Source organism: Melospiza melodia, chromosome 4 (assembly GCF_035770615.1).
Source record: "Melospiza melodia melodia isolate bMelMel2 chromosome 4, bMelMel2.pri, whole genome shotgun sequence".
NCBI lineage: Eukaryota > Metazoa > Chordata > Aves > Passeriformes > Passerellidae > Melospiza > Melospiza melodia.
This window is the reverse complement of record NC_086197.1, coordinates 55,713,332-55,737,395: the sequence shown is the minus strand read 5'-3', so window position 1 is coordinate 55,737,395 and position 24,064 is coordinate 55,713,332. Positions and strand designations below refer to the sequence as shown.

At 46.7% G+C, this 24,064-nt stretch overlaps 3 protein-coding genes across 3 annotated transcripts; 2 read left to right on the top strand and 1 right to left on the bottom strand.

Moving 5' to 3' along the window:
• The first annotated feature begins 6,282 nt into the window (after nucleotides 1–6,282).
• Nucleotides 6,283–16,476, top strand: LOC134417435 (cytochrome P450 2D14-like). The gene is made up of 9 exons (XM_063154657.1): nucleotides 6,283–6,683; nucleotides 9,304–9,475; nucleotides 10,201–10,353; nucleotides 10,964–11,124; nucleotides 11,294–11,467; nucleotides 13,265–13,406; nucleotides 13,938–14,125; nucleotides 15,023–15,164; nucleotides 15,291–16,476. The coding sequence occupies exons 1-9, from the start codon at nucleotides 6,471–6,473 to the stop codon at nucleotides 15,467–15,469; spliced, it is 1,524 nt and encodes a 507-aa protein (XP_063010727.1). The 5' UTR covers nucleotides 6,283–6,470; the 3' UTR covers nucleotides 15,470–16,476.
• Nucleotides 16,477–17,081: 605 nt separating this feature from the next.
• Nucleotides 17,082–18,921, top strand: NDUFA6 (NADH:ubiquinone oxidoreductase subunit A6). Its single transcript, XM_063154655.1, has 3 exons — nucleotides 17,082–17,251; nucleotides 17,426–17,541; nucleotides 18,723–18,921. The coding sequence occupies exons 1-3, from the start codon at nucleotides 17,125–17,127 to the stop codon at nucleotides 18,852–18,854; spliced, it is 375 nt and encodes a 124-aa protein (XP_063010725.1). The 5' UTR covers nucleotides 17,082–17,124; the 3' UTR covers nucleotides 18,855–18,921.
• A 1,919-nt stretch (nucleotides 18,922–20,840) lies between these two features.
• SMDT1 (single-pass membrane protein with aspartate rich tail 1) lies at nucleotides 20,841–23,362 on the bottom strand. Its single transcript, XM_063154656.1, has 3 exons — nucleotides 23,207–23,362; nucleotides 22,501–22,641; nucleotides 20,841–21,132 (listed from the first exon to the last, which is right to left on the bottom strand). The coding sequence occupies exons 1-2, from the start codon at nucleotides 23,360–23,362 to the stop codon at nucleotides 22,504–22,506; spliced, it is 294 nt and encodes a 97-aa protein (XP_063010726.1). The 3' UTR covers nucleotides 20,841–21,132; nucleotides 22,501–22,503.
• Nucleotides 23,363–24,064: the final 702 nt, after the last annotated feature.

Below are 24,064 nucleotides of genomic sequence, written 5' to 3'. Positions count from 1 at the left end.
AAGTAACAGTGGGAGCAGTTCAGCCTGTGAGAGAACTGAATTTGGCCATTAAAACCAAGCCAGCTTGCTCTGATCTCTGCTTAACCCCAGTTAACATGACCAGGATGCTGTGGTTAGGGCCCATAACCACAGCTTTGGGCTTGCTGAGCTGCTGAAGCCGTTGCTGGGCAGCGTTACGTGTACGTGTGAGCCCAGTCCTGGATCATCTCAAGCTCTGTGAAACGTCAAGTCAAATAAAGCCTTCTGCTCTTATCATTTTCATTTTTCAGTCCTCCCTGTCTAAGGCTTTTCTAGGGGTGGCTTCATCTCAGTGGCTGCTTCATTCATCCAGATGTTGATGTTTGCAGCAACTGCACAGCTCACTCTGCCAAACTGCTCACAGCATCACTGGAGCTCGTCTCTTCCAGCACCAGCACAGAGTTTTCTCTCTGAGGTAAAAGAGAGGGGGCCCAAGACATGCGTTGCTTTTGGCACCAAGTTCAGGTCAGTGCTCTTTCAGGGCAAGGGACATGTCTGGGGATGGGATGGCATGAAGGGTAAAGGCATGGGCAGGGATGGGTGAAAGAAGTGAAGTTCAGCTACAACTCACTTTGGTGCCAAGTGACCTGCTGTGATTGATATAGGGAAAAGGGTAGGAAGCCATGGAGAATTTAAGGAAGAAAAGCCTGAAGAACAGATTTCTTTGCAATGTGGGAAGACTGGCAGTAAGTCATAGTAACAGTAACTATGAAAGACTTGGCTATTTCATTTCTGCTGACTGCTTTACTATGAGCAAGCTGTTAGCACAGTCCATCTTAAGGCTGTAGAAATACTTCTGATGCTTTAAATCCCTGTCTGAAGGCCAAGAAAGTCACAATGAACCAGCTGACACTAAAATTTCCAGAGTTGGGGTTGTGCTTCAGGCTAAATTTGTTTGGGAACATTCAGCCAAAAGTTTGTTCGTGCCTTTCTAACGGCTGACATCTTTCTTAGAAATCCATTGTTTATCTGACCTTCTCCTAACCCATTAGGAAAAATTTCTGGTGCTATTTTCCTGTCTCAGTTGAATGCTTTGAAGCATTACAGGCAAAATTTGGCAGGAGGCAGCTTTCTGTTAGGAAGACACATTGCAGCAGCTCTCTAAAACTGTGCTCAAACTTGGCTCTGCTACAAGCACTTGAAACCCCAGTTTGTGTGCACCTGATAGAGCTCTCAGTTCTTCAACTAAAACTCCCCCGAGATGTCTGAGTGGAGCAGGTGCTGGTTATTGCTGGCTGCCAGGGCTGCTAAGGGCAAATGACAAGTGTGAAGCTGGTCTCTGCCATGCACCCCTTGCCCATTCCAGCACCAAAATGGTCAGGAGGAAGCCAGCTGAGTGAAGGCATAACTGGCAAAAGAGACACTGTGTGCTGAAAAAAGGAGGTGGGGGAAGGTTAAAAGAAAGTCTGGAACTAGGTGGGAGACCATGGGGGTTTTTGCCTTAGAAGAGGCCACCAAAGAGGAAAGGTTTCTGGGATCTTCACCAGCCCCAGCTCTGCTGTAACCTGGGAGATGAATGGCCAGGGAATGAGAGAGCAGGCTTCACACTAACCAATGTTCTTGCAAGAGGCTTTGCTTCTCCAGAAGGGAAAATTGCTGCGGTTTGTGTCCATCCACATCTGAGGTGTGAAGGAGAAAGCAGTCAGCCTGATGGGATTTGGACAAAAAATTTCTGGAAGCTCAAGGGAATATTCATGCTATGTGACCAGTGCTTCCTGGTTGGCTCCAGACTTGAAGCAAAGAAGGCAGGAGGGAAGAAGGAGCACCTCTTTGGCCATTGGAAGGGTTTCACCCACCGTTGTGGAGAGAGAAGTATGTGGTGCTGGGTAATTGCAGAAACAGCAGGTTTCATAACCAGGCACTGACCTCTGACCTCCACGTCCAGGGTGCCAAAGCTGTGATCCTGCAGCAAGATCTGCAGAAGCTGCTTGCAGCCTCAGCTGGGAGCTGGCCATGTGCTGTGGACAGCTGTGTGTGGAACCTTCTAGACTTTTACACTCAGTTCCAACCCTTAGAAGGTCATTTGCCTCCATTGGTGGCATCTCTGAGGGACGCTTTGGGGACAAATGACCACCTGCTCCTCACCCACGCAGGCACTGATGATCACTGTGGAAAAGCCCATCTAAACCACCTTTATGGGCAGCGTGTGAACAGTAGGTGCAAAACAGGCTTGGAAGACAAAAGCTGTAATTAAAATCAGATTAGTCAATGATCATCATCTACTCTGTGCACTGAATACAGGCAGGGTCCTTCAAAAGGAAATATAGCATGTAATTATAATTAAATCTGATCTTATGGACAATATGGACAAAAAGTCTCAACTAAAGTTGACTAAATTTTTTAAAATGGCAACTCCTGCATTATATTGGTTCTGGATGCTTTGTTTTGCAAGATTAATAAGCTTTTTCTTAAAGTTGCCTTTTTGTTTGTATTTCAGTACCTTCACCCAAAGAATGGTAATGCCTGCATGCAACTTCTGTAATTCCACGTAGCTCATCTCTAAATTCACTGTGCTCTCTCAAAGATATGCAGCCAGCACAGTGGGGCAGTAGTTAGCTAAAATTAATATTTATGGATTTGGAGGGTTTTTTCTCTGACTTGAAAATTGCTCAAAATATTACTTTATTGAAAAGAAATGCAAATCAATACCTTCCATTCTTCAGAAGATTAATGATCCTTTTCTCTTTCTCTGTGTCAGAAAGAGATTTGTTGTCTATTTTTTTTTTTTTTGCTGGCTTTGAAGACTGTTCTTTTGCAATGATGAAGCTATAGCACTTGTTCCATTCCTTTGCAGGCCTGGCCATCCATGCTACTAGCCAAAAGTGGAGGAGCTGTCAAGTTTGCAGGAAAGGATCATTTACCAAGTGACCTTTTGGAAAGATGTCAATTGGGAAGTCAGTGCCAGTGTAGGGGTCTTTTCCTTAAGCTGATGCATTTCTCAAGTCACAGCTCTGTCACTTCATGTCAAGGCTGAGCCACAGGAAGCAGAGTAGCTGGAGAGTTCCTGTTCTGATGGCCTTCCATCAGAAGGGTGATGTTCATTAGAATTAAATCAATTCTGATCAACCATCCCTGTTAGAGTCCCCAGGTGAATGATGGGAGTCCAACAGCCTTTGGCTCTTTGGCTCTAGCCAGGGTAAGTATAACTGAAAGGACCTAGGTGAATATTTTTCTGCTGAAGTTCATAAAGGTCAGGCTCAAACTAAAGTGAAACAGGTAAGGTAGCATCCTTTTACTGGTGTGGTGAAGAGGAAATGTCCACTGACATTCCTGGGGCCACAATTCCCATTTTTCCTCTGTCATCTGAGTGCATGTGTCATGAAAATCAATGTGGGAGGAAGCCCTTGATCACCCTTTCCCATTCAGCCATCTGCTCAAGCCAGCCCACCGAGGAGGGAACTGCTGCAGCTCTGTCTCCTGAGACCTCACACTAGAGCTGTCTGAAATGTGGAGGGTACTCAAAAACCAACAGCTCCCAGGCTACACTGCAAACAGAGTTCAGCTCTGGCAGCTCTCCCAGGCCAGACTTGCCAAGAGTGCTCTCTGTCCCATCACCCATAATAAATCAATAACCTTAAGTTTGTCAGCCCCAGTATAAACACCTAAGGGACGTCACCGGTGATCATCCACCAGCTGGACTCTGTACTGTTGATCCCACTTCTTTCAGCCCCACAATCTGAACAGTCACCCACCCACTTTATCAGCTACCCTGGTACTGTAGAAAATGGTGTTAAAGGCTTTGCAGTGTCCAGGAAATAAATGAGACACACTGATCTCATGATTTGAGCAGGTTGCCCTCAAAGAACAACTAGCTCTCCAGGGCAGTTCCCTTTGGGATTCTCTCAGGGACATCCCTGGATGAAATGAAACCTGTTCTCCTGCAGGTAAGGGCAGTAATGCTGTTTGTACTGCTGATTTCTTGCAGGATTTAGTATTTCACAGTTTCATGGTTGCTGCAGGCAAAATTCATCATTGACCCTCATATCCTGAACCAATTCTTCCTATTTTGTGAACAACAAACCCAGCACAGCGTCTCCTCCTGTTGTCTTCTCAATCAGCTGTGTCATGAAGCTGTCTGGAGCACCCTCAAGAAACCATCCAGACTGTGCCTGACCACACAGCCCTTCAGTTAAAGCGCACTGTGAGTTAGCCCTAAGGCCTGTGATTGTGTGGGATGGCTCTCTTGACTTTCTCTCCTTTCCCAAGAAGTCTGTAGCGAGTGCCTGGCCCATCACTCCGCATAGTGCTTTGCCACCTTCTCCTTGCCCACAGGCACTCAGCTGGTCCATCACCTCTCCCATGGCCACTCCTGCACAGCACACAACCACCCCTCACTGTTTCCAGCCTGCCCTTCCTGAAGACACTGTGCCCATTGGGGCAGCTCTCCAGGTGTGTGATCTACCCTGGCTTGTCTCTGTAACTCAGAAGAAATCACAGCTCTGCAGTTGTGTGGGAGCTGGTATTCCCCTCAGTTGTTCCCCGTTCTACAAACAAACAAATCTTTGTTTCAAACTACTTGAGACCAACCCTGCACCCTGAGTCATGATGCTCTCAAAACAGGATTCTGCTGTGGACACTCCAGCAAGGTAAGGTCAGCACACAGACAATGAGCACGGAGATGCCTCCTCTGGCAGAGGAAAGAGCATTGGAGGCCCTGGCTGCACACCAGCGCTGCCTGCACAGCATTTGCAGGGGCATTGCCCTGCAGCCCGAGCTCCCCATCACTGCTGCAGCAACTGTTCCATTAGGAGGCTTTCCTCTGATCACACTGAGATCACAGATTGCGGCGAGGGTGTATCTGGCCTCCAAGTTCAGTGTCCAGCTAGCTGAGGTTAAGGCCGACACCCAGCTGCATATCCTTCCAGCACCCCTCGGCGTCGTAAGGCCTCGGGCTGTGCTGGTTGCGGACTGGATCGCTGCTAAACGACGAGAATGAAGGAGTTGGACACTCACAGGGGGCGAAACAGGTGTACTGGAAAGCCCACGATGCCAGCCAGGGAGGAACCCCCTCATGTACCAGCAAATGACCCACAACAACGGGTGTATCAGGGTCATAAAGGGAAGGGGTGGATCCGGGAGGGGTTTACAAAAGGCCAATAGGGGAAGGAGAGGGGATGAACTTCACACAAATGACATAGTAGAGAACCCAATAGATACGAGGTATGGGAGGGCCCCCGGGACCACAGCCAACCACAACCGCCAAAGAGGAGAAGCTTCTGGAACACTAGGTGGAGTGGGGGAGTGACTGACTGGACCCAGGGAGGAGAAAAAGTATACATATAAGGGAAAAAGGGGAGGAGGAATTCTATAACCTAAAAGATGGACAATACAGGTAGCAAGGGTTGCCAAGGGAACAACATAACTGGCAGGGCTGTGGCAGGAAAACTGAGGAGGGCAGAACCATTTTACACAAAATAGGGGGGAGAAGATACATAAAATGGGGGAGGAATTAAATGAACTTAACGAACACACTACAACAACAGATCAAGCTGTGATGGGTTTACTGCTTCTTTTTATCTAGAGTGACTGTCCTAAGAGCAAGGCTTGTTGATCTCCATTGGCAGGGATGCCAGGAGCACACAACGGTGCTGCTTTAGGAAATACTTTGACTGACTGCATAATTGTGTTGGGATTACTACTGCCCCAAAGGCTGGATATTTGAGGCACCTTGTAATATATGTGACTTCTTCTTGCAGCTGAGCTGTGTTCCACAGAAGCTGAGGGCATTGTGCTGACTGACACTTGGAGTTTGGTAAAAACTTTTAATCCTAGAAACATAAATTATTTTTAAAATCTCAGGGGACTGTTCTAAGCTAATTGCTGTAGTAAGTGCTTTCTGTAAGAGAATGTTTGGTCTAACTTGAATTCTCTCAAGTTCCAATGGAACCCCCTCTTTAGCCTGCAAAGAGAAACCTGTATGATCTGTGTTTAGGAGCTGCTTCTTCCTTGACTTGCCCGTACTAACAAGAAAGTGACACACATTTAAATAACCCCTTTCCAAATTGTCCCATGAGAATGCAGCAGGACTGGTTGCCTGTGAACTTCTCCTTGTCTGTGAGAAAAGGCACCCAAACACCCAGGGCTCAGCCAGCCCTGCCCCACTGAGTTCACTGTTGGCACCAGCTGCCGCTTTCAGCAGCAACAGAGGACTCTGAGCTCTGGCCTTGGATGAAGAAGAGGGGGAGGAGGAGGGATGACCCTCATCTCCACTCCCCTAAGGCTGAACCTAGCAGAGGAGGAGCTTAGAGGTAGAGCCAAGGTTCATATTTAAAAGCCAGCAAGTGCAGGGAGAGAGGAGCAGCAGAAAAAGGCAGTGTGGGGAAGAGGAGGAAGCAAGGAGAAAGGAGCGGCTGTAAGGGCAAGAAAGTGAGAGAGGAGAAGAGAAAAGGCAAAAGGAGGCAGCAACAGTCTTGGGTCAAAAGAGGAAAAACAAAGAGTAGACAGGCTACAAGATGGCATTGCTCCTGTGGCTGGGGTCCCAGCTGTCATCCATCTGGAGCAACATCTCTATACTGGGAGTCTTTCTTACAGTGTTTACTTTACTGCTTGACTTCATGAAGCGCAGAAAGAAGTGGAGCCGTTACCCGCCGGGCCCAGCCTCGCTGCCATTCATCGGGACCATGTTCTCCATTGACTTCCACAACCCTCACCGCTCCTTCGGCCAGGTGAGTGGCAGCCTCTGAGCAAAACCCTCCACATACAATCCACCATGGGCCCAGGAGGGCTGGGTCACACCCTGGCACCAGCTACAGGTACATAACATGGAGAACAGGAATTTTCCTTTCCCCTGAAATTGCTAGAGAGAGCTTTAAGACTAACTAGCAAAAAAAGGTAAAGGAATGTAAAAATATGCACACAGGATGATAAACATGGAAACAGTGGATAAACAGATAATGAGGAATATGATGGGTGTTTTGGCAAGTTATGTAACAAGAAACGTGCACACGATCAAAGAAAATGTTCAAGGGAACGTCACTTGTAATACTGAACCACTCAGCGAGTCTGACTTCCAGAGACAGCTTTCAGTGACCCTCTAGGACCATGAAAGGACTTCCAGCAGGAGGCAGATGGGTGCAGATAAGTCCTAGGAAAAGGATATCTATGTAGTAGCTGGGAAGCATGCTGCTATGGATATGTATGTTCATGATGCAATAAATACCCTGTTGTAAAGAGCATTTCATGACACTCAATCTATTAGAGGAGTCGTGTGCTACAGTAAAGCATATCTGCTTTCTAATACTTCAGATTATGTTGGAAAGTTTATTTTTGGCCAACTTCAGTATCACTACCCTCTCCGAAGTCCAGGATGAAGCAAGTCACTGCTCAAGGACACTAATGTGCCCCACACAGACAAAGAGATAATTGTGCACCAACACTTCCCAACCTCTATCTCCCCATCACTGTATGAGCTCCGTGGGCGAGCACTGCTGTGTCCCAGTGACAGGGGCTGCTGTAGAGCTGGCTGCAAGCCTGACCTGTGGGCAGGCCTGGAGGCAAAGGAGCAGGGGGTTGTGCAAACAATGGAAGACAAACAAATATCTGTGTGCTGGGAATGTGGCTGCAGGAATGGCAGGCTTCCCTGGGAGTTACTGAAGCATGCCTGCAAGCATGTCACATTCTCAGTTAAGGAGACCAGCTTGTGGGATGTGCCCCTGCAGCAATGCCCAAAATCTCAGTAGGTTCCTATTTAAAGTCAGGGCTTACCTTTTCTCAAAGGGAAAGCAGGGCTTTCACAGCCTGCAGCAGATAAACCAGGGGTGTTTTGTGCTTCAACTTGCAAATCCTAAAGTCCTCTTTTCTAGAACAGCGTGTCCAAAACTTGCAAGTGGAGAAACTAAATACAGCATTTGTATGATTTGCTTGCATGTAGACCAAAAGCTTCCCATTTTCAAATAATTTCATGTCAGGGTCATACTAACCACAGTCTTGACCAGTAATCATTTTTATTGATGAATTTCTAATTAGCATTTCTAAGTGCTAATCCCCTTTTCAACCCTATTGCAAATACATTATTAAGTACTTCAATTCCTTTCAATGCTACAGTGAAGAAATCAAGAACCTTAGCTTTTAAACAAAGAAAAAAAGACAGGAAAAAAAGTAGAAGAAAACTGTGGGGTTTTGCTACTCTTGCACTGTCTTGAAACAACATACTTCTGAGATATGCTCAGTGTTCCTGACTAGCAAGGGAGCTTTGACCAGCCTGCCCAGGAGTCCATGTCCCATTAAAGGGCTTGTCTACCTGGAGAAGGCTTTGCTCCATGGCCAGCTCCCATGGAGCTGACAGGATTCCCTGTGCAGCCATCCTGATTCAGCTTTATGAGGCTCACAGATCACAGCAGATGTAGGGTTCCAGTTACCAGTTGTACTAGATATGTACACTCTTCTTAGGGAGAAAGTTGACCTGGAACTCCAGTGTGGAATTGCCTTTCCCAACCATGTTTCTGGAAACCTGTCTCTGGGTAGATCTTTAGGTACAAATGCATCTTGAAATGCAAATTACATGTCACTTTATTATCAATACTTCCTTCAGCAGAAGTAGACCAACTGAGAACTTACTTAGCCTTTCAGATCAAAAGAAATAGAACCATTACGAAATAATTCATTATTGAGCATGCAGTCTTTAAATATTCCCACAAAGGTTCTTGACAAAATTAAAAGTACTCGCACAGTGTTCATGACAACAGTTTGGCCAGGGTAGGTGTGTTCTACATTTTTCCACTTACAGGGCATTGATCCTGCTACAGCTGCTGCTTGGCACTGTTTGGAGCTGATACATTGCAAAGTTCAAGGTCAAAGATCAGCTGAAGATCTCTGAAAAAAAGTACCTCAAAGTTCACTCAGTAGTAAATGCCCTAAAGAAAGATATGGTGATATTTCTGATGTTACACTCAGCTCATTTTCAAGGACATGTGAAGCGACTGCCAGAGCCTGGGCCAGCTCTTGGAACTCTGGTGCCAAGCCTGGAGTGGGGAACTGCCTCAGTACAGGGATTTACCAGAGGCAGAACCTTTAGAGCCACTCGCTCTAAGGTGCCAGCCACAAGCCATGACACGAACCAGGTTTAAGTGGTTAAAGTGGCAGAGAAGGTTCGGGAATCACGGGCTGGGTTACCATGAGAGGCAGGGAAACAGCTGGGACAAGGGGCGGGGAATGGCATGAGGGACAGCTTTGAGGAAGGGTAACACTAACTCGGGGAGAACATGGGGGTACAACAGAACAAACCACATAACAAAGAATCAAAACATAAATTCAAACTGCAACAGACATGCTTTCTGATCTCGGCAGCTTCAGAAGAAGTTTGGAAACATCTTCAGTCTCCAGAACTGCTGGACCAACGTGGTAGTGCTGAATGGGTATAAAACAGTGAAGGAAGCCCTGGTCCACAAATCAGAGGACTTTGCTGACCGGCCGCACTTTCCAATATACGAACATATGGGCTATGGAAAGAATTGTGAAGGCAAGTCCCATGACAATGGATATTCCTTGATGGCACTAGCAAGGGAAGGATTGGGTAGAGGCAAGATTTTCTCAGTGCAGTGCACCTTTGTGTGTCCCCCTGGTCAGCCTCCTTGCATGTCTGGCACCCTTTGGTGGTGATAAACTTGGATTTGATTAAATGGGGGCTCCCCTTCATGGCTGTAGTAGAGCTCCAGCAATCACACACTTCTTCAGCTGTGTAAGGACACTGTACATGGTACAACCTTTCTGCCAGCTCCCAACAGCCACAAATTAGTACTTACAGTGCTTATGTAAGACAAAATGCTTATGGAAAATGGTACATGTAAGTTGTTGCAAAAAATATGATAATTTAATTCAAGACAGAGTATTTTCCTACATCCTGCCCACATCACATCCTCAGCTCCTGTGTGGTGGCACATGCTGCTACCCAGTTCACACAAGCTATGGGAACAATGCTGAATGTTTTGGAGAGGTGATTCCTTTATCCTTAGCAGCCCTTGTTGATCCCTTTGAATCCCCCTGCACCTTTGCCAGCCATGCACAAGCTTTAGAAGGTGCAGTGATCCTTTTCTGAATTGCTGTCTGAACAAGCTGCACAAGGTCAGACTGTTTCATCTATCCATACAGACCTGTACCTCCAGACTCACAACTGCTGTTCTCTAGCACCATTCACTTGATGTACAAGCCAGATATCTGACATTTCTTGCTCATCCACAATTCCAGGGATTGTTGTAGCAAGATATGGGCACGTCTGGAAGGAGCTAAGGAGATTTGCACTCTCTACGCTGAGGAACTTTGGGATGGGAAAGAAATCCCTGGAGGAGCGAGTGGTAGAGGAAGCTGGATTTCTTTGTTCTGAAATCAAGTCTGAAGAAGGTTTGTGACATCCACAAGGATGGGGAAATCACAGAAAAAGGCCATACAGTGATGCAGAGAGGAGTAATGCTACAGCCACTGCTGTTTGCATGCAGGGCTCTCTTCCCATGCAAATGCAGTATTCCTAGTCTATGTGCCCTCCTTGGAGCCTCTTCTGCTTTACACAGTGGGGCTACTGTAACACTAATCCATTTGAATCAGTAAACAAATAGGAAATTAGAGAGAGGTAAAACAGAGTTATTCCCAGAGCTCAGTAACTCTACTTGATGAGGTTTAGTGGAACATACTGATATTATCACATGCAATAAAAGTGCAGATGAGAGTTCACAGCCTGCCGTCCAGACACAGAACAAAGAGTTACCTGTCAAGTTACAGAACAGCCCCACAGCTCAGTTTTTCTTGGGAATTTTCTTCTTTAAACATAGAGCAACTAAATATTAGTAAGAATGAGATTATTTCACTTCCTAGAGTGAGTGATGCTTTGAGTGGTTTGGGGCATTTTCTCCTGGTGTCATCAAGGTGGCATTTGTGTATTCTCACTGCTGACAGATGAAGTTCAGCAGTTTGGTGTTGCTGAGCTTCATGGCTTGGTCTCCATTTCCATTTTCAGGTAAATCTTTTGATATACATGTTCCCTTAAATAATGCTGTCAGCAACATGATCTGCCACATTGTCTTTGGAGACCGTTTTGACTATGGTGATGAGACATTCAAGAAGCTGTCAAGGTTATTTCAAAACTCCTTGGATCAGGAAACTGGATTCCTGCCTCAGGTAAGCCACAAGCTGTAAGAAGCTGCCCTTGATAGAATTGTGGTTTTCTCATTTTTTTGTGAATTACTTGAGTGAATTGTGTTTTCCTCATTTTTTCTTTTTTTTTTCCATCATGTAATAAATATCTCCTCTCTCTTTCTTTGTTCCCTCTTTGGTTCTCACACCCCAGCTTCTTAACGTGGTGCCCACTTTGGTGCGGATCCCTGGAGTGGCACAGACGCTTTTTCGAGCACAAAGGGAGTTAATGGACTTCATAGATGAGGCCATAGATAAACATGCGAAGACCTGGGACCCTGCTTACACCCGAGATATCACGGATGTATTTTTAAAGGAAATGCAGAAGGTAGCAGATCCTCCAGGATCAGGAGTAGTTTCTTTGCCAGTTCAAACCTGTGAAGCTGACTTTCCTCCTAGAGCTGCACAAAACCTCTTACCAACTAATTTCCTACTTTTTCATTCCATGCTGTATCTTGAGAAGAAAGGTATTCTTCATGCCGGAACCTCTTTTATTGTCTGAGGACACCATGTTATCTATTGATGTCCTTGTTTCCATTTTCTGCCTTCACACTTCCTTTATTATCTAGGAACTTCCTTCCTTCCAGCCTACAAAAATATGAAGGCTTCTAAAAGGCAATAATTGAGAATTCGCTAAATGTCCTAAGTTTGCACCAGGGAACAAGTCAGCATGCAAGGTTCTGTGTAATGTCAGCGCCTCAATGACTGATGCCTCAAGATCAGTCATAAACTGGAGCAACAGACTGACTTTTTGAAGTCATTGCCCCATCCATAGGCTGCCTTTAAACCAAGATATGATTTGAAACCAGTGTCTCCTTTGGGATATATATATATATTTGAATTGCTTGCTAAGAACTCATTTTCTAGATCTCAGAGGAAGGCTTAAATTCTGAACTTCACTGAAATTAAAAGGAGTCTTTCTTTGAATTCAGTCAGGCACAAAGTCAGTATAAAAGTTAAAGATATTTGGGTTGGCCTGTCCATCTGCCATATGTTTCTCCACATGGATTCACTACATTTCAAGTGCCAGAGGAGCCATATTACCAAATTCTGCTTGCAAATCACTTCCCCCATCCAAGTCCTCAGACTGCACTGCTGCTCTGCATTACAAACCCTGCCGTGCTGTGGGGATCGGGCACCTCCAGCCCATGGGCAGAGCAACGTGACCCACGTTACTCTGCACTGAGCAGTACAGCCTGGGGGTGGGTGCTGCCTCTTGTCACATCTCTCTTCTGTTCACTAACATCACCTGAAAGCCAGTCTGATAAATCCCTCTCCTGAGTTAACTTGGGTCAAGTCCATCCCAAACTCCCTTGTCTGAGATCTTTTCTTGGAATAACTGTGAGTCTTAAATGCATTATTAATTGCTATCCATATTACAACAGCATCTAAATATACAGAGTAACTTAACAGAAGCTAGTCCCTAGGAAAGGGAAGTATAGAGAGGATTAGAAAAGACAAGCAGGTGAACTCATGCAGAGAGCTTGTCATATCTCATATGCTAACAAATTTGAGCTCAATTAGCATTTGGATGGGAGACCAGTTTTGCTAGAAGTGGTGTTGCAGATTTAGTAGGAAGCAATAATCCTTTAACCTGATAGCCCTGATCCTTGTTTTTTTTATTTTTCAGTAGTAAGAAAACACCAGGGCAGGAGCAGCGAGAATCTGTAATGCATAGCTAGAGATAACCCCCTTAAAATAATGCTAATTTTGCATTTGCCACATCAATGCAGCCTCCTCTCTCCTCTGTGGCTTTTATCATCTGATCAAACCTGAATAAGTGTGCTCCACTTCCTCTGGGGGAAGATGCTACAGTGAGTGGCAAGGGCCTGCTGTCTGTTTGAGCTGAAGGCACAAGGTGTTTACATCTGTCCTGAAGGCAGGAGTAGCATTCTTCTCTGAGTATGCTGGAGGTGGTTGAGGGCCTTCAAATACAGGAGGTAACGGAGCTACAAAGTACATCACTCATGCTCAGACTGTTGCTTGTGCTGTAGGCCGGTCTACCAATAAAAAGCAGGAACACACGCTAAAAAATGGATCTAGTGCTTCTCAGAACTCTAGGACAGAGGTGTTGTTGCCCAGCAAATACCGCAGCTCCAATCACCCACTTTTTTGCTCTCCACAGGGTAAGGCAGCTGAAGAGAATGGTTTCCACTATAAGAGCCTTCGTCTGGTGACCCTGGACTTGTTCACAGCTGGTTCTGAGACCACCTCCACCACTCTCCGGTGGGCATTGCTGTACATGCTTCTCCACCCAGAAATACAGAGTAAGTCAGAAACTTACCTGCAGAAATGGAGCCTCTTCCTTTCAAGACTCATTTTTCTACAAGGATTTCGCAATGAGGAACAGCTTTGATGACTGTTGGTCTAGCAGAAACAGAGGAGAAACACTTCCCAAACAGCTGTTCTGGCAGGAGGTTGCCAAAATAAAAAGACTGGAGTTTGAAGGGCAAGTTTGCTCTTGCCTTCATTTTGAGGGCTTCATCTGGGGACTGGCTGTGGTCAGTGTAGGCTCTTCCAGTATTTAGAATAGATGCTGATTGGTTTAAATTCTCTAATTCCTGCATAGAGGAGGGGTAAGGTAGCCTATCAAGTGGCAAGGCCTTAATAAGGGTGCTATGAGCAAAGAACAGTTATACATAGCCACTGATCAACTGAAAAATGCCTTCCTGTCTAAAACAGCTGGTCCTGTTCTCACACAGTGCTTACAATCTCCTGCAGCCAGTCTTCCTTCAGCTTGTACCAGCTGCCTCTGGTTCTCTAAGGGTCCTCCAATTCTTTATCTCTTCTGCTTTCAGGTAAGGTCCAGGCAGAGATTGATAGAGTGATTGGCAGAGAGAGACCGCCCAGCATGATGGACCAAGCAAGCATGCCTTACACTAATGCTGTGATCCATGAAGTGCAACGCTGTGGGGATATTGTTCCTGTTGGGCTACCTCACATGACATACCGGGACACCGAGGTGCAAGGCTTCTTTATTCCCAAGGTGACCGTGACCACACAAGCAACACAGCAACCTCTCCTTTTGCAGCTGCCATGCACGGGGTGGGGATGATCCCATCCAACCCTGCAGCATTTCACTTCCAGCCCCAATTACAGTCACTGCTGAGCACTAAAATAGGACATTTTGAACTGCTAAATTCAGGCAGATGGTCACATCTGTGTTCTAGGCTCACACTTGTTGTATGGGAACACAACTGCAGTGGCAGCTCAGTGCAAAGGTTTCCTTTCCTCTCAATGAACCGTGGTATTCACTGCCTGTCAGAAGCAGCCTAACAGACTCTCTGGAGGCACTGAACACCAGCTTACTGGCTTTCCTGAGATGCTAGCAGTCCAATTCTAATCTCTGAAGCTACTCAGATGCCATTGGCATTCAGGCCAGTTTCATTGTGACCAGCAGCTGCCCTGGCAGCAGTGGCAGAATTTAAGCCTGGGATTTTTTTGTAGCCGTGTGGTATCTCCTCTGATTTAGAACCTTGACATGTGAAACAGGAAAGCTTTGCAATTTTCCCTGGTCCGTGCAAAAGTTGGGCTTTGAAGTCTGTCAGTCAGCTTGCTTTTTCTCTGCAGCTATAAAACAAGTCCAGGAGGATCTGAGAAGCAGAGGCTGTTTCCACTGTGTAACCGAGAAATTGGCATTTGCACATTACAGCCTCTGTAAGACTACAAATTGCAAAAGTTCAGGTGCTTCAGAGTGTAGGGCAGGCACCAAATGCCATTGGAAAAGGGCCTTGCTTTACCTCTGCTTCAAATAAGATGCAGAAGTGGAAATGGGGGCTATTAGTTGGCAGTCAGGGACTAAAGAGGGACCAGCACTGTTCTGTTGTGCCACGATAATGCTGCTGGTCTCACTTAAGTTGTTTCCTCTTGTGGGGGAGTGCAGGGGACGACAATCATCACCAACTTGTCTTCGGTGCTGAAGGATGAGACAGTCTGGGAGAAACCAAACGAGTTTTACCCTGAACACTTCCTGGATGCAAAGGGGCAGTTTGTGAAACCAGAGGCCTTCCTGCCCTTCTCAGCAGGTAAGTCTGAGGGGAAGATCCAGCTGCAGGTCAGAAGCACAGCTGGAGGGTGATCTGATCCCCCCACGGCAATTCCGGCATCGATTATTGCCCTCTCTGACACACTTCCTCTTCCCTTTCTTGCAGGTCGCCGTGCCTGTCCGGGAGAACAGCTAGCCAGGATGGAGCTCTTTCTCTTCTTTACCACTCTCCTGCAGAAGTTCACTTTTGTGCTCCCTGAGGACCAGCCCAGGCCACGGCAGGACGGTCACTTTGCACTCACCAACTCTCCACACCCATACCTGCTGCGAGCTCTCCCAAGATAGGTGCACACCACTCCCCTTTCACTGACAGACCACCACTGTCCAAACTCTGTCAGGAGCATTGCAGGTCTAGGCAGGATCGTGCCACGTTCAATCTCAAGTCTCTGCAGAAGGCCACAGCTGTGTAAAGTAAGGATCTAGGCCAGCATCTTGTTGAGCTTAATTCCAATTGTGCTTCTTGAATCAGACAAGAGAGCTTCAGCTTCAACAACAAGGTGACATTACAATGTAGTTTCAGTGTAGTGCTTCTGGAAAATCTTACCATCCAGGACATTCATGTCCCCTTCATTCCTTCCTGTTTATTACACACTTCTGTGTGTTGAACAAATATTGCATTGTCTTCATTTCTAGCCTCAAAGAAAGTAAGTTTTAATCCTGACAGCCCTTATGTCACACTATGTCTCCAACAGGAGTAAATACCAAGGAGTACATAAATAATCCAGATGGTGTTTAAGCCACAGAAGAAGATCATTTGTGAAATACAGAAATTTCCATAAATACATTTAAAGAGAAATTCTGGTGTTTAGATTTATTATCTCCTTCAATTATTTTTTTTTTTTATTTTTTGGCATTACATAAAGTCAGCTCTAGGACAGGTTTGGAACTCACCTTGGGATGGAGTTAACACTGTTTGAAACTGTATGGCCACAGATTTCAGAGTTGCCTCTCTCTTTCTTCTTGCAATATCCCTGACAAATTGTTTGCAAGATACAACGATATGTTGATGTTTAAATTAGAAGTTGCCCACTTACCATATCTAAAGAGATAGTAGCACAAAGGAGCTCCTACATATAACCACCACTAAAAAAAATAAATAATTCTGATATCAAGTGCACGTGTGGAGTAGTAATTTTGTGTAATAGTAATTTTGGAAGCTACGAAAGCTATGGAATTATGCATATACTTACTAACAAAATTAAGATCTGAACTTCAGCAGGAACTGCACATTTGCACATTTATGCTTTTCATCAACAAAATAACTTGAAAGAATAAAAGTGATGCGAAATCTCCTTTCTCGCCCCTCCTCTTTCTGGTTGCCTCAGTCCAGCTGTGCTCCTGCCTCAGATACTCACCTGAGATTTCTCTCCTCACACCCAGCACCTGCGCCTTTCAAGATCATTTCAGTGTTACTTTTCTGATCTGTTCAGTGACATCAAACTGCATGTGTTCAGATTTATAGGGGCCAGCACATTCCCCAGTGTGTTTAAAGGGAACTTAACTTTGGAGAGGTTCCGGCACTCGCTTATTTGGATAAAACGTGGGTATAGCTAAAGTAGGGAGTGTCTTTTCCAGCATGCAAGAGTGACAGAGAGAAAGCCCACTTGCCTGACCGAACAGCAGCCGATTGTGGCGTTCCAGGGCAAAGGGAACAAATGGCTCGCTCCAAATCACAGCCCCAGCCCTGCCCTGAGGGAGGAGCGGGCTCTGAGGGGCGGGGCAGACCCACGGCCTCAGGAGGCGGGGCCTGGTGTGGGCCCAGCCAGCAGCTGCTCCGCCCCTTTCAGCACGGTGACTGGGTGATTGGCGTTTCTTCTGACCTATTGAATAGGAGGCAGCCGGCCCAAAAGGCTGGAGTGGCAGCTCAGCTGGCCAATAGGAGCAGTTGCCCTGCCTTGCGCGCTCCCGCGGGCGGCGGAGAAGGTGGCGGTGGCATCAAGATGGCGGTGGCGGGCAAGGGGGTGGTGTCGGCCGCCGTGAAGCCGATCTTCAGCCGGGACCTCGGCGAGGCGAAGCGGCGCGTCAGGGAGCTGTACCGGGCCTGGTACCGCGAGGTGCCCAACACGGGTGGGTGAGGGACGCGGGGCCTGCCGCTCGGGCTCAAGGTCGGAACGGCCTTAGTGACATTGGTGAAGCCGGACGAGTGACAGTGTAGCGATTTTTAGGGTTGAGTTGCGCGTTGCTGGTGGAACAAGTGCAGAACGACGTGGATGACCGCAGTAGGTGTTGTGTTTCTCTTAGTGCACCTGTACCAGCTGGACATCACGGTGAAACAGGGGCGGAACAAGGTGCGGGAGATGTTCATGAAGAACGCCCACGTTACGGATCCACGCGTGATAGACATGCTGGTTATTAAGGTACACACTGTTACTTCTGATTTGTTGAAGCTGCAGAGAATATGGCTGATGGTGGTGAGTGTGATGGAGGAGAGGAACAACTTTGTACCAGCCTGTCTATGGAGTGGTTGTCTTTTGCAGTTGGATTGGTAATATCTGTGTCAGCAAACCTGTTGATAAGGGATCAGGTGGCTTTAGAATTCAGCAAGTGTATGTCAAGCAAAGCGACAATTAATTAACACTAAGCTTGTTCCTTTTTTTTGTTGTTTGCTCGCCCTTTTTTTAACAACAACAATCAAAGGGAAAATAGGTGCTGCTCACTAGTTTACTATTAAAAATGAACTTTCTTCGCTCTACAGTACTTCATTGGATCAGAAAATAGTTTTCTTCACTGATTCTGAAACATATATTACAGTGTCAGTACTTGGTGGGAAGCTGGTTTTGGGTGGCAGAACACTCCAGCTCTGTAACATATCTCATGGTGCGTTATAGATGCTTCAAAGCAATAATCAGCACCTCAGGCTTCAACAACAGTAACTCACCTGTGAGCAACAGTAACTCACCTGTGCAATTCTAATGCATTAGAAAGCTTCCAAACAATGACTGCCATGCTCACCTGTTTTGTTTCTTGCATTTCAAGACAATTACTCTGACTTTACATGATGAAAAAATCTGGAAACAAAGTCTTAGATAGTATGCTAGGTGACAGTTCCAGGCAGTCTCATTTTGCTGTGCTACCATCCTATAAAATGAGTACAAAAGAATGGAATTGTGAAGAATTTGCATGTCTCAGTGGCAGTGATATTGGTGCAAAGCACTTGGCAGCAGTTAATTTTACAGCTGAAGTGTTGCTGTTCACCCAAATTCAGTAGAGGTGCTCGAAAATTAGGAATGTTGTGTACAATTTTATGGGACGTGTGGGTCAGGAAAGAAACAAAGCAGGTTTTAAGGGGACAGAGTCTCTTGCCTGTGTCACAGGGCTGGGAAGCTGTGCTGCAGAGAAATCCATGGAAGTCCCAAGGCAGGAACAGTATATTTGTGTCACAGTGCAGGTGATGCATGCAGGCTGTAGGAGTACAGAACTGTTGATGCAGCTATTATTTTTGTAGGTGTTTTTAAGTTCACTCAAATAACTTTCTCAGTACTGTGTGGTTAGACTTGGGCTCTGCCAACTAGTCTAAAATTCTTTTGTGTGTGTGCAGGGAAAAATGGAGCTTCAAGAAACCATTCATGTCTGGAAGCAGAGGACTCATATCATGAGGTACTTCCACGAGACGGAAACCCCGCAACCTAAAGACTTTCTGTCCAAATTCTATGCGGGCCACAATCCTTGAGGAACTGACTCTGTGTCTTCCTGCCTTATATTACAAATAAAGTTCTATACATAGAAAAAAAAATCCATACCAAGAGATTCTCTAGCATCTTAGGAGCCTAATGACTAGGCAAATCCAGAGCATGTGCAAGCAATTATGATCTGTTTGAAGAGCTGTCATGTCCTAGTTTTGCCAGTGTGTATTTTCAGTGGATGGCATTTATCCCATCACTTGCCCTGGGGTGTCTGCTGAGTAACCACAACACAGCCTGGCTGCTGGTCTTTGTGCTTGGCCTATAGCCCCATCTGTAGATGTTAGCTCTGTGAGCAAAAGGGCAGAAATGTTCTTGTGCTTGAGGGGTATGTTAGGGATATTGCAAGACACTGCAGTGTATTCATGCAGTGTCTTGCAATTTCATCCTATGACTTTGTTGACCTTGTGTTTTACATTGGACATTAGTCTCCTTCACTTCTCCCAGAGAAAATATCCTAATGGTAGGCAAATAAATCCTTGTGTAATAAAACATCAGCAGAGTCCATTTCTCTGCTGTAAAATGAAACTACCTGGAAAAAGGGGATTTGTACTGTTTTCCAGAATAGGAAGGCTCTGTAACAGCTTCTGAAGCCAGGAGAAGGCGTCCCACCATCACCTCATCCACTGAATCAGGAATTATTAGTTCCCTTTTGAGAGGGATAAGGAGAATTTATTCTCTCAGCAGAGAACAGGTTTTCAGCAAGTAACTGGGTGCTCTTCCAGATGTGCCCAGCACTGGATGTTTGCAGTAAACTCAAAATTCTTTTATCCAGCCTAAATAAACATCTTTTTATCCTGTAAGTCCTGGGGCTTTCTTCCCCATGAGGACTGTAACACAGCACTCCTCAGGGATGTGTACATAGCTACCTTGGGCCTCCAGGGTTGACAAAGCCAGGAGGGGCCCAGGAGGGACAAAGCAGTGTAAAGGATTTTGGCAACATCTAAAACAGAAGTAGGTACATGTTTGGCTCCCAAGAGCAGATAAACTGGAACAACTGCTTCTCAGGTGGCTTTGGGCATGGAGGGGGCAACTCAGATACCAAGTGACTCAAGAACCTGACAGCTGCCTTTAGCTGCAGCTCTCGGGGTTACTCAGATTACAGGCTCCCTTTTCTCTAGTAGCCATGCTGGAGAGTTACTGAGCAAACATTAAAAGCTGTGCCAAAGAAGTAAGGGAACAAATGTGGTGTTGGAACTATACACTGCTCCCAGTTCAATAGCAACACCAATAAGGAAGGAAGAAGTGGGCAATCAAGAGGCCAGATCTAGTGACCAGAAACCATGAGACACTGGGGCAGTGCTGGCTTAAGAAAAATAAATAATTGACCAACCTCTCAAGGTATCATTTTGAGAGAACAGCTGGTCTGCTGTGACTAAAGATACTCCTCCTGTGCCATAACAGCAAAGGAGACCTTTAAAGTCTATGATGCAAGGATTTAGGTGCAATAGCAAACACTTTTATGAAAAGAGGAGTTGAAGTTCATACAGTGAAGAAAACAAATACCTTAGGGCTCTTTCAGAAGGAAGTACTGAACTATCTAGGAAATATTGGATACCTGGAGCCAGCATTCAGAGATGAAATGCTATAAAACACATGAACAAGTTCATTTGCAACTTGTGATCTCAACCCTTTACCAAAGCCACTCAGAGATTTAACTCAGTGATGATAATACTGTCTTTCATCTTCAGTGAAGTGAAGTTCATGACACAGTCCCCATCAGATACAGCTGCTAGGTTGTTGAATAGTGCCATTGTCAACGTGCACTCCATTCTTTAACAGGGCTGTGTTGTGGGGCTCTGCTTCCCCTAGGATTCCACATGTCCTGTAGATGAGTAGTGAGTTACTGAAAGGACTCAAAAGAGAAAGTAAGCATGAAGAGAGCCTCCCTACTGGAACAGACATCCAGAGATAGAAAGGTTAAGGCAGAAGTGCTAGGACATAGGAAAATAACGTATAAAAACACAGGACCAAAGTTGCACATGTCAGTCTCTGGGTCTTTAATTAAGTGTTTCCCATGTTGCTAATTAAAGGCATCCCAAGCAGTCTTTGATGAGGTGAGCATGTGTGTGCAAGGACGCAGGGCCTATCAAGCACTTCTTCAACCCTGATTACAGATTTCCAGCATACAGAGATGTGCAGGACACTCACTGGCAAAAGGGGATACAAAGCCCCCTGTCCCCTTTGGGAAGGGCAAAACACAGGTGACAGATGTTGGAACCATTGTTTTGTCAATGGCTTTCTCCTTTCTGTTCTTCTGTTCCAGTGCTGCAAATAGAAAAACAAGGTGTTACAGATACACTACTGAGCTGCAGTCTGCATCCTCCTCCCAAAACTACACAAGATGGGGTTTACATAAAGGGAGTTAACAACAGACCAGTGCAGTCTTTGCAATCTTTTAAGTCTTAGCTTTTAGCTGCACAGTGCCATGCTGGAAAGCCCCTTTTTCAACTGGAATACACCCACCAAACTGACTGTAAATCTACATGATTTACAACAACTTCTCTAAAACAGTTTCTTTGTTCTATAAAGAATCAAATATACCCAAACTCTAATCTTTACAAAAGAGCAAGCTAAACAGAAAATGGAAAATGGTAGAAAGTGTAGTGCAGTGCAGATAAAGGTGAATTATTTCCATTCTTCCTTTCTGCAATGAGTCTGAATGGTCCAACTACTCCAGTATTGTAACACCCAGCAGACAGTCTGTTCTGATGGGTTCTGGAATACTCTTAAATTGTTCACCTATATCAGAATTTCAGACAGTACATGATTCTGTTTTAAGAGTCATTCTGTGAGTCAGGAGAAGACTTTTAAACAGGTAAACAAGTAGAACAAAATCATGGAATCGTTTAGGTTGGAAAAGACCTTCAAGTTCATTGAGTCCCAGTTGCTAACGCAGTACTGCCAAATCCACTGCTAAAGTATGTCCTTAAGTGCCTCATCTACACCTCTTCTAAAATACCTGTAGGGCATGTGACTCCACCACTTACTTCCCTGGGCAGCCGGCTCCAATGCTGGACAACCCTTTCCCTGAAGAAATGTTTCCTAATATCCAATCAAAACGTTCCCTAGCAAAACCTGGGGCTATTTCCTCTTGTCCTGTTGCTTGTTAATTGGGAAGAGATTGAACCCTTCCTGGCTGCAGCCTCCTTTCAGGTAGTTGTAGAGAGTGATAAGCTCTCCCCTGAGCCTTCTTTTCACCAGGCTAAACAGCCCCAGCTCCCTCAGCCACTCCTCATAGCAGGTGTGCTTCAGACTCCTCAGCAGCTCTGCTGTCCTACTTTAGGTGTGTATGTAATGCAGGAACACTGAAGTCTCTCTGTTGTCTGCAGTACAGACCCTCCTTGACTACATTTTATTTCTAATTCAGCTAGCAAGATCTAAAACTTTTTCCATCACTTTTTCCAGTCTCTAAGAAATGCCTGGCATGGAGATTGCACAGACACCAGTCTGGCCTACTCTGGTACGAAACAAAAAAGTTCATAGCCAAAGGCTATATCTGTGTCCATGTGTTTAACTGCAAGTACATCTTTTAAGCTGTTGCTGCCTGTATTTCCTAGTCTGAGATTCCCCTCCCTGCCCCAAGCCAAACGGGAAGCACAAATAATTAGATTGCTGGTGTAGTTAATGACATACCCTTTAATCATCGTCATCGTCATCCTCTGGGACAAAGATATCATGTTCTTCAAGTAGGGCTGCAAAGTTCTTACTGATCTGAGTGCCAACATACAGGAAAGGGATCACGACGCTGAACACTCTGAGGAGGCCGAAGGGCGTCTGCAAGGAGTCGATTGTAAAAAGTGGATCTTTACATCCAAGCAAGTCGCACTTCGGCTGAACCGGCGCACTCCCGGCTCCCCAGGCACGCGGAGGAGCCGAGAAGCGGCTCCCAGAACGATCTGCGTCCCCGGTGCCAAGCCCCGGTCACCGCACCGCGCTTTATGAGAGTATTTATTATAGCGTTACAAACGTATTTATTATATCGTTACCACCGAGCGGGCAGCCCGGGGCAGGGAACACCCGTGACTTGGGAGGGGGGGCGGCCGTCGGTGACAAAGGGCGGCGCGTAGGCGGGTACTGACGTCCCCCTTGCGTCGCAGCGCTGCCTGACCCGGGGGGGGACGCGGGGGACACCGGCCCGGCGAGCCCCGCACGCTCAGGGGCCGCTCCCGTCTCCCTCCCGCGGCCCAGCGCTTCCGCATTCTCGCCGGCAGCGCCCCGCTCATTGGTCCCAGACACTGTCACTCACTTCCACGGCCCCGCCCACAACAGCTGCACCCGCACCGATTGGTGACCGCTCCCACCCGTGGCTGCCGCCTCCGCCCGCTCGCCCCTCACTCACCTTAACCGGCTTGGGCAAAATGGCGCCGCTGCGGGTGACAGTGGCGCCCCGGGAGGGCACCAGCGGCAAGGCCGGGGCCCGGCCCGGCCCGACCCAGCCCGCACGCCCCGAGCGAGTCACGGTGGCCGCCAGGAGCCGCCCGGCTGCCGCTGCCATCGTCCCGCCTGCCCCGAGTCGCGGCCCAGCCCAGGTGTCACCTAGGATCTCGCGAGGCTTGTGGGGAGGCGGCGCTGTCGGCACTGCGCATGCGCAGGTGAGGCCGCGCCCCCCGGGGTCTGTGGGCGTTCTCGGTGCCCCCGCGGGACAGAGCGCCCGGGCCGCCCCCGCCGCCTCCCGGTAAGGGAAAACCGGGCCGGGGAAATGGCCAGGCCCTGCAGACACGCCAGAGGTTCCATGGATCCATTAACAGCGCACGGGCTACAAATCAAACCGGTTTATTCGGCTTCGCGGCATAAAATACAAACTCTAAACAATGTAATGGGATGCGTAATACAAGTTTCGCGTGTAAAACAAACTCTAAACAATGTAATGCAATGTATAATACAAGTTCCGCTTGTAAAACAGGCGCATGCAAAACCATCTCCTAAAACAGGGAACACGCCCTACCTAAAACAGAAGCACTTGGAAAGGCAGGATTCGCTCGTAGTGTTTCCCAGGTGATTGTGCGGAGAGAACACGAGTTTGGTGCTGCTGGTGAAAGATGCCCCGTGCCTTGCAGTGGGGCTTGCTTTCAGCTTCTCTGCAAAGGCAGCCGAGAGAGGTAACACTGAGGGGTAGCTCCCCCAGGCACTGTTAGTGCAGTAGCTACTGTACAAAACGCCTGATCTTGGTCATGATTGTCCACCCCGTGGCCAAAAA

Coding starts and splice junctions, on each gene's coding strand:
- LOC134417435 (XM_063154657.1), top strand. CDS start 6,471: ATGGCATTGCTCCTGTGGCTGGGGTCCCAGCTGTCATCCATCTGGAGC. Junction 6,684..9,303: donor CTCACCGCTCCTTCGGCCAG/GTGAGTGGCAGC, acceptor TGATCTCGGCAG/CTTCAGAAGAAGTTTGGAAA. Junction 11,468..13,264: donor TTTTAAAGGAAATGCAGAAG/GTAGCAGATCCT, acceptor TGCTCTCCACAG/GGTAAGGCAGCTGAAGAGAA.
- NDUFA6 (XM_063154655.1), top strand. CDS start 17,125: ATGGCGGTGGCGGGCAAGGGGGTGGTGTCGGCCGCCGTGAAGCCGATC. Junction 17,252..17,425: donor CCGCGAGGTGCCCAACACGG/GTGGGTGAGGGA, acceptor TGTTTCTCTTAG/TGCACCTGTACCAGCTGGAC. Junction 17,542..18,722: donor TAGACATGCTGGTTATTAAG/GTACACACTGTT, acceptor GTGTGTGTGCAG/GGAAAAATGGAGCTTCAAGA.
- SMDT1 (XM_063154656.1), bottom strand. CDS start 23,362: ATGGCAGCGGCAGCCGGGCGGCTCCTGGCGGCCACCGTGACTCGCTCG. Junction 22,642..23,206: donor TTTTGCCCAAGCCGGTTAAG/GTGAGTGAGGGG, acceptor GACTCCTTGCAG/ACGCCCTTCGGCCTCCTCAG.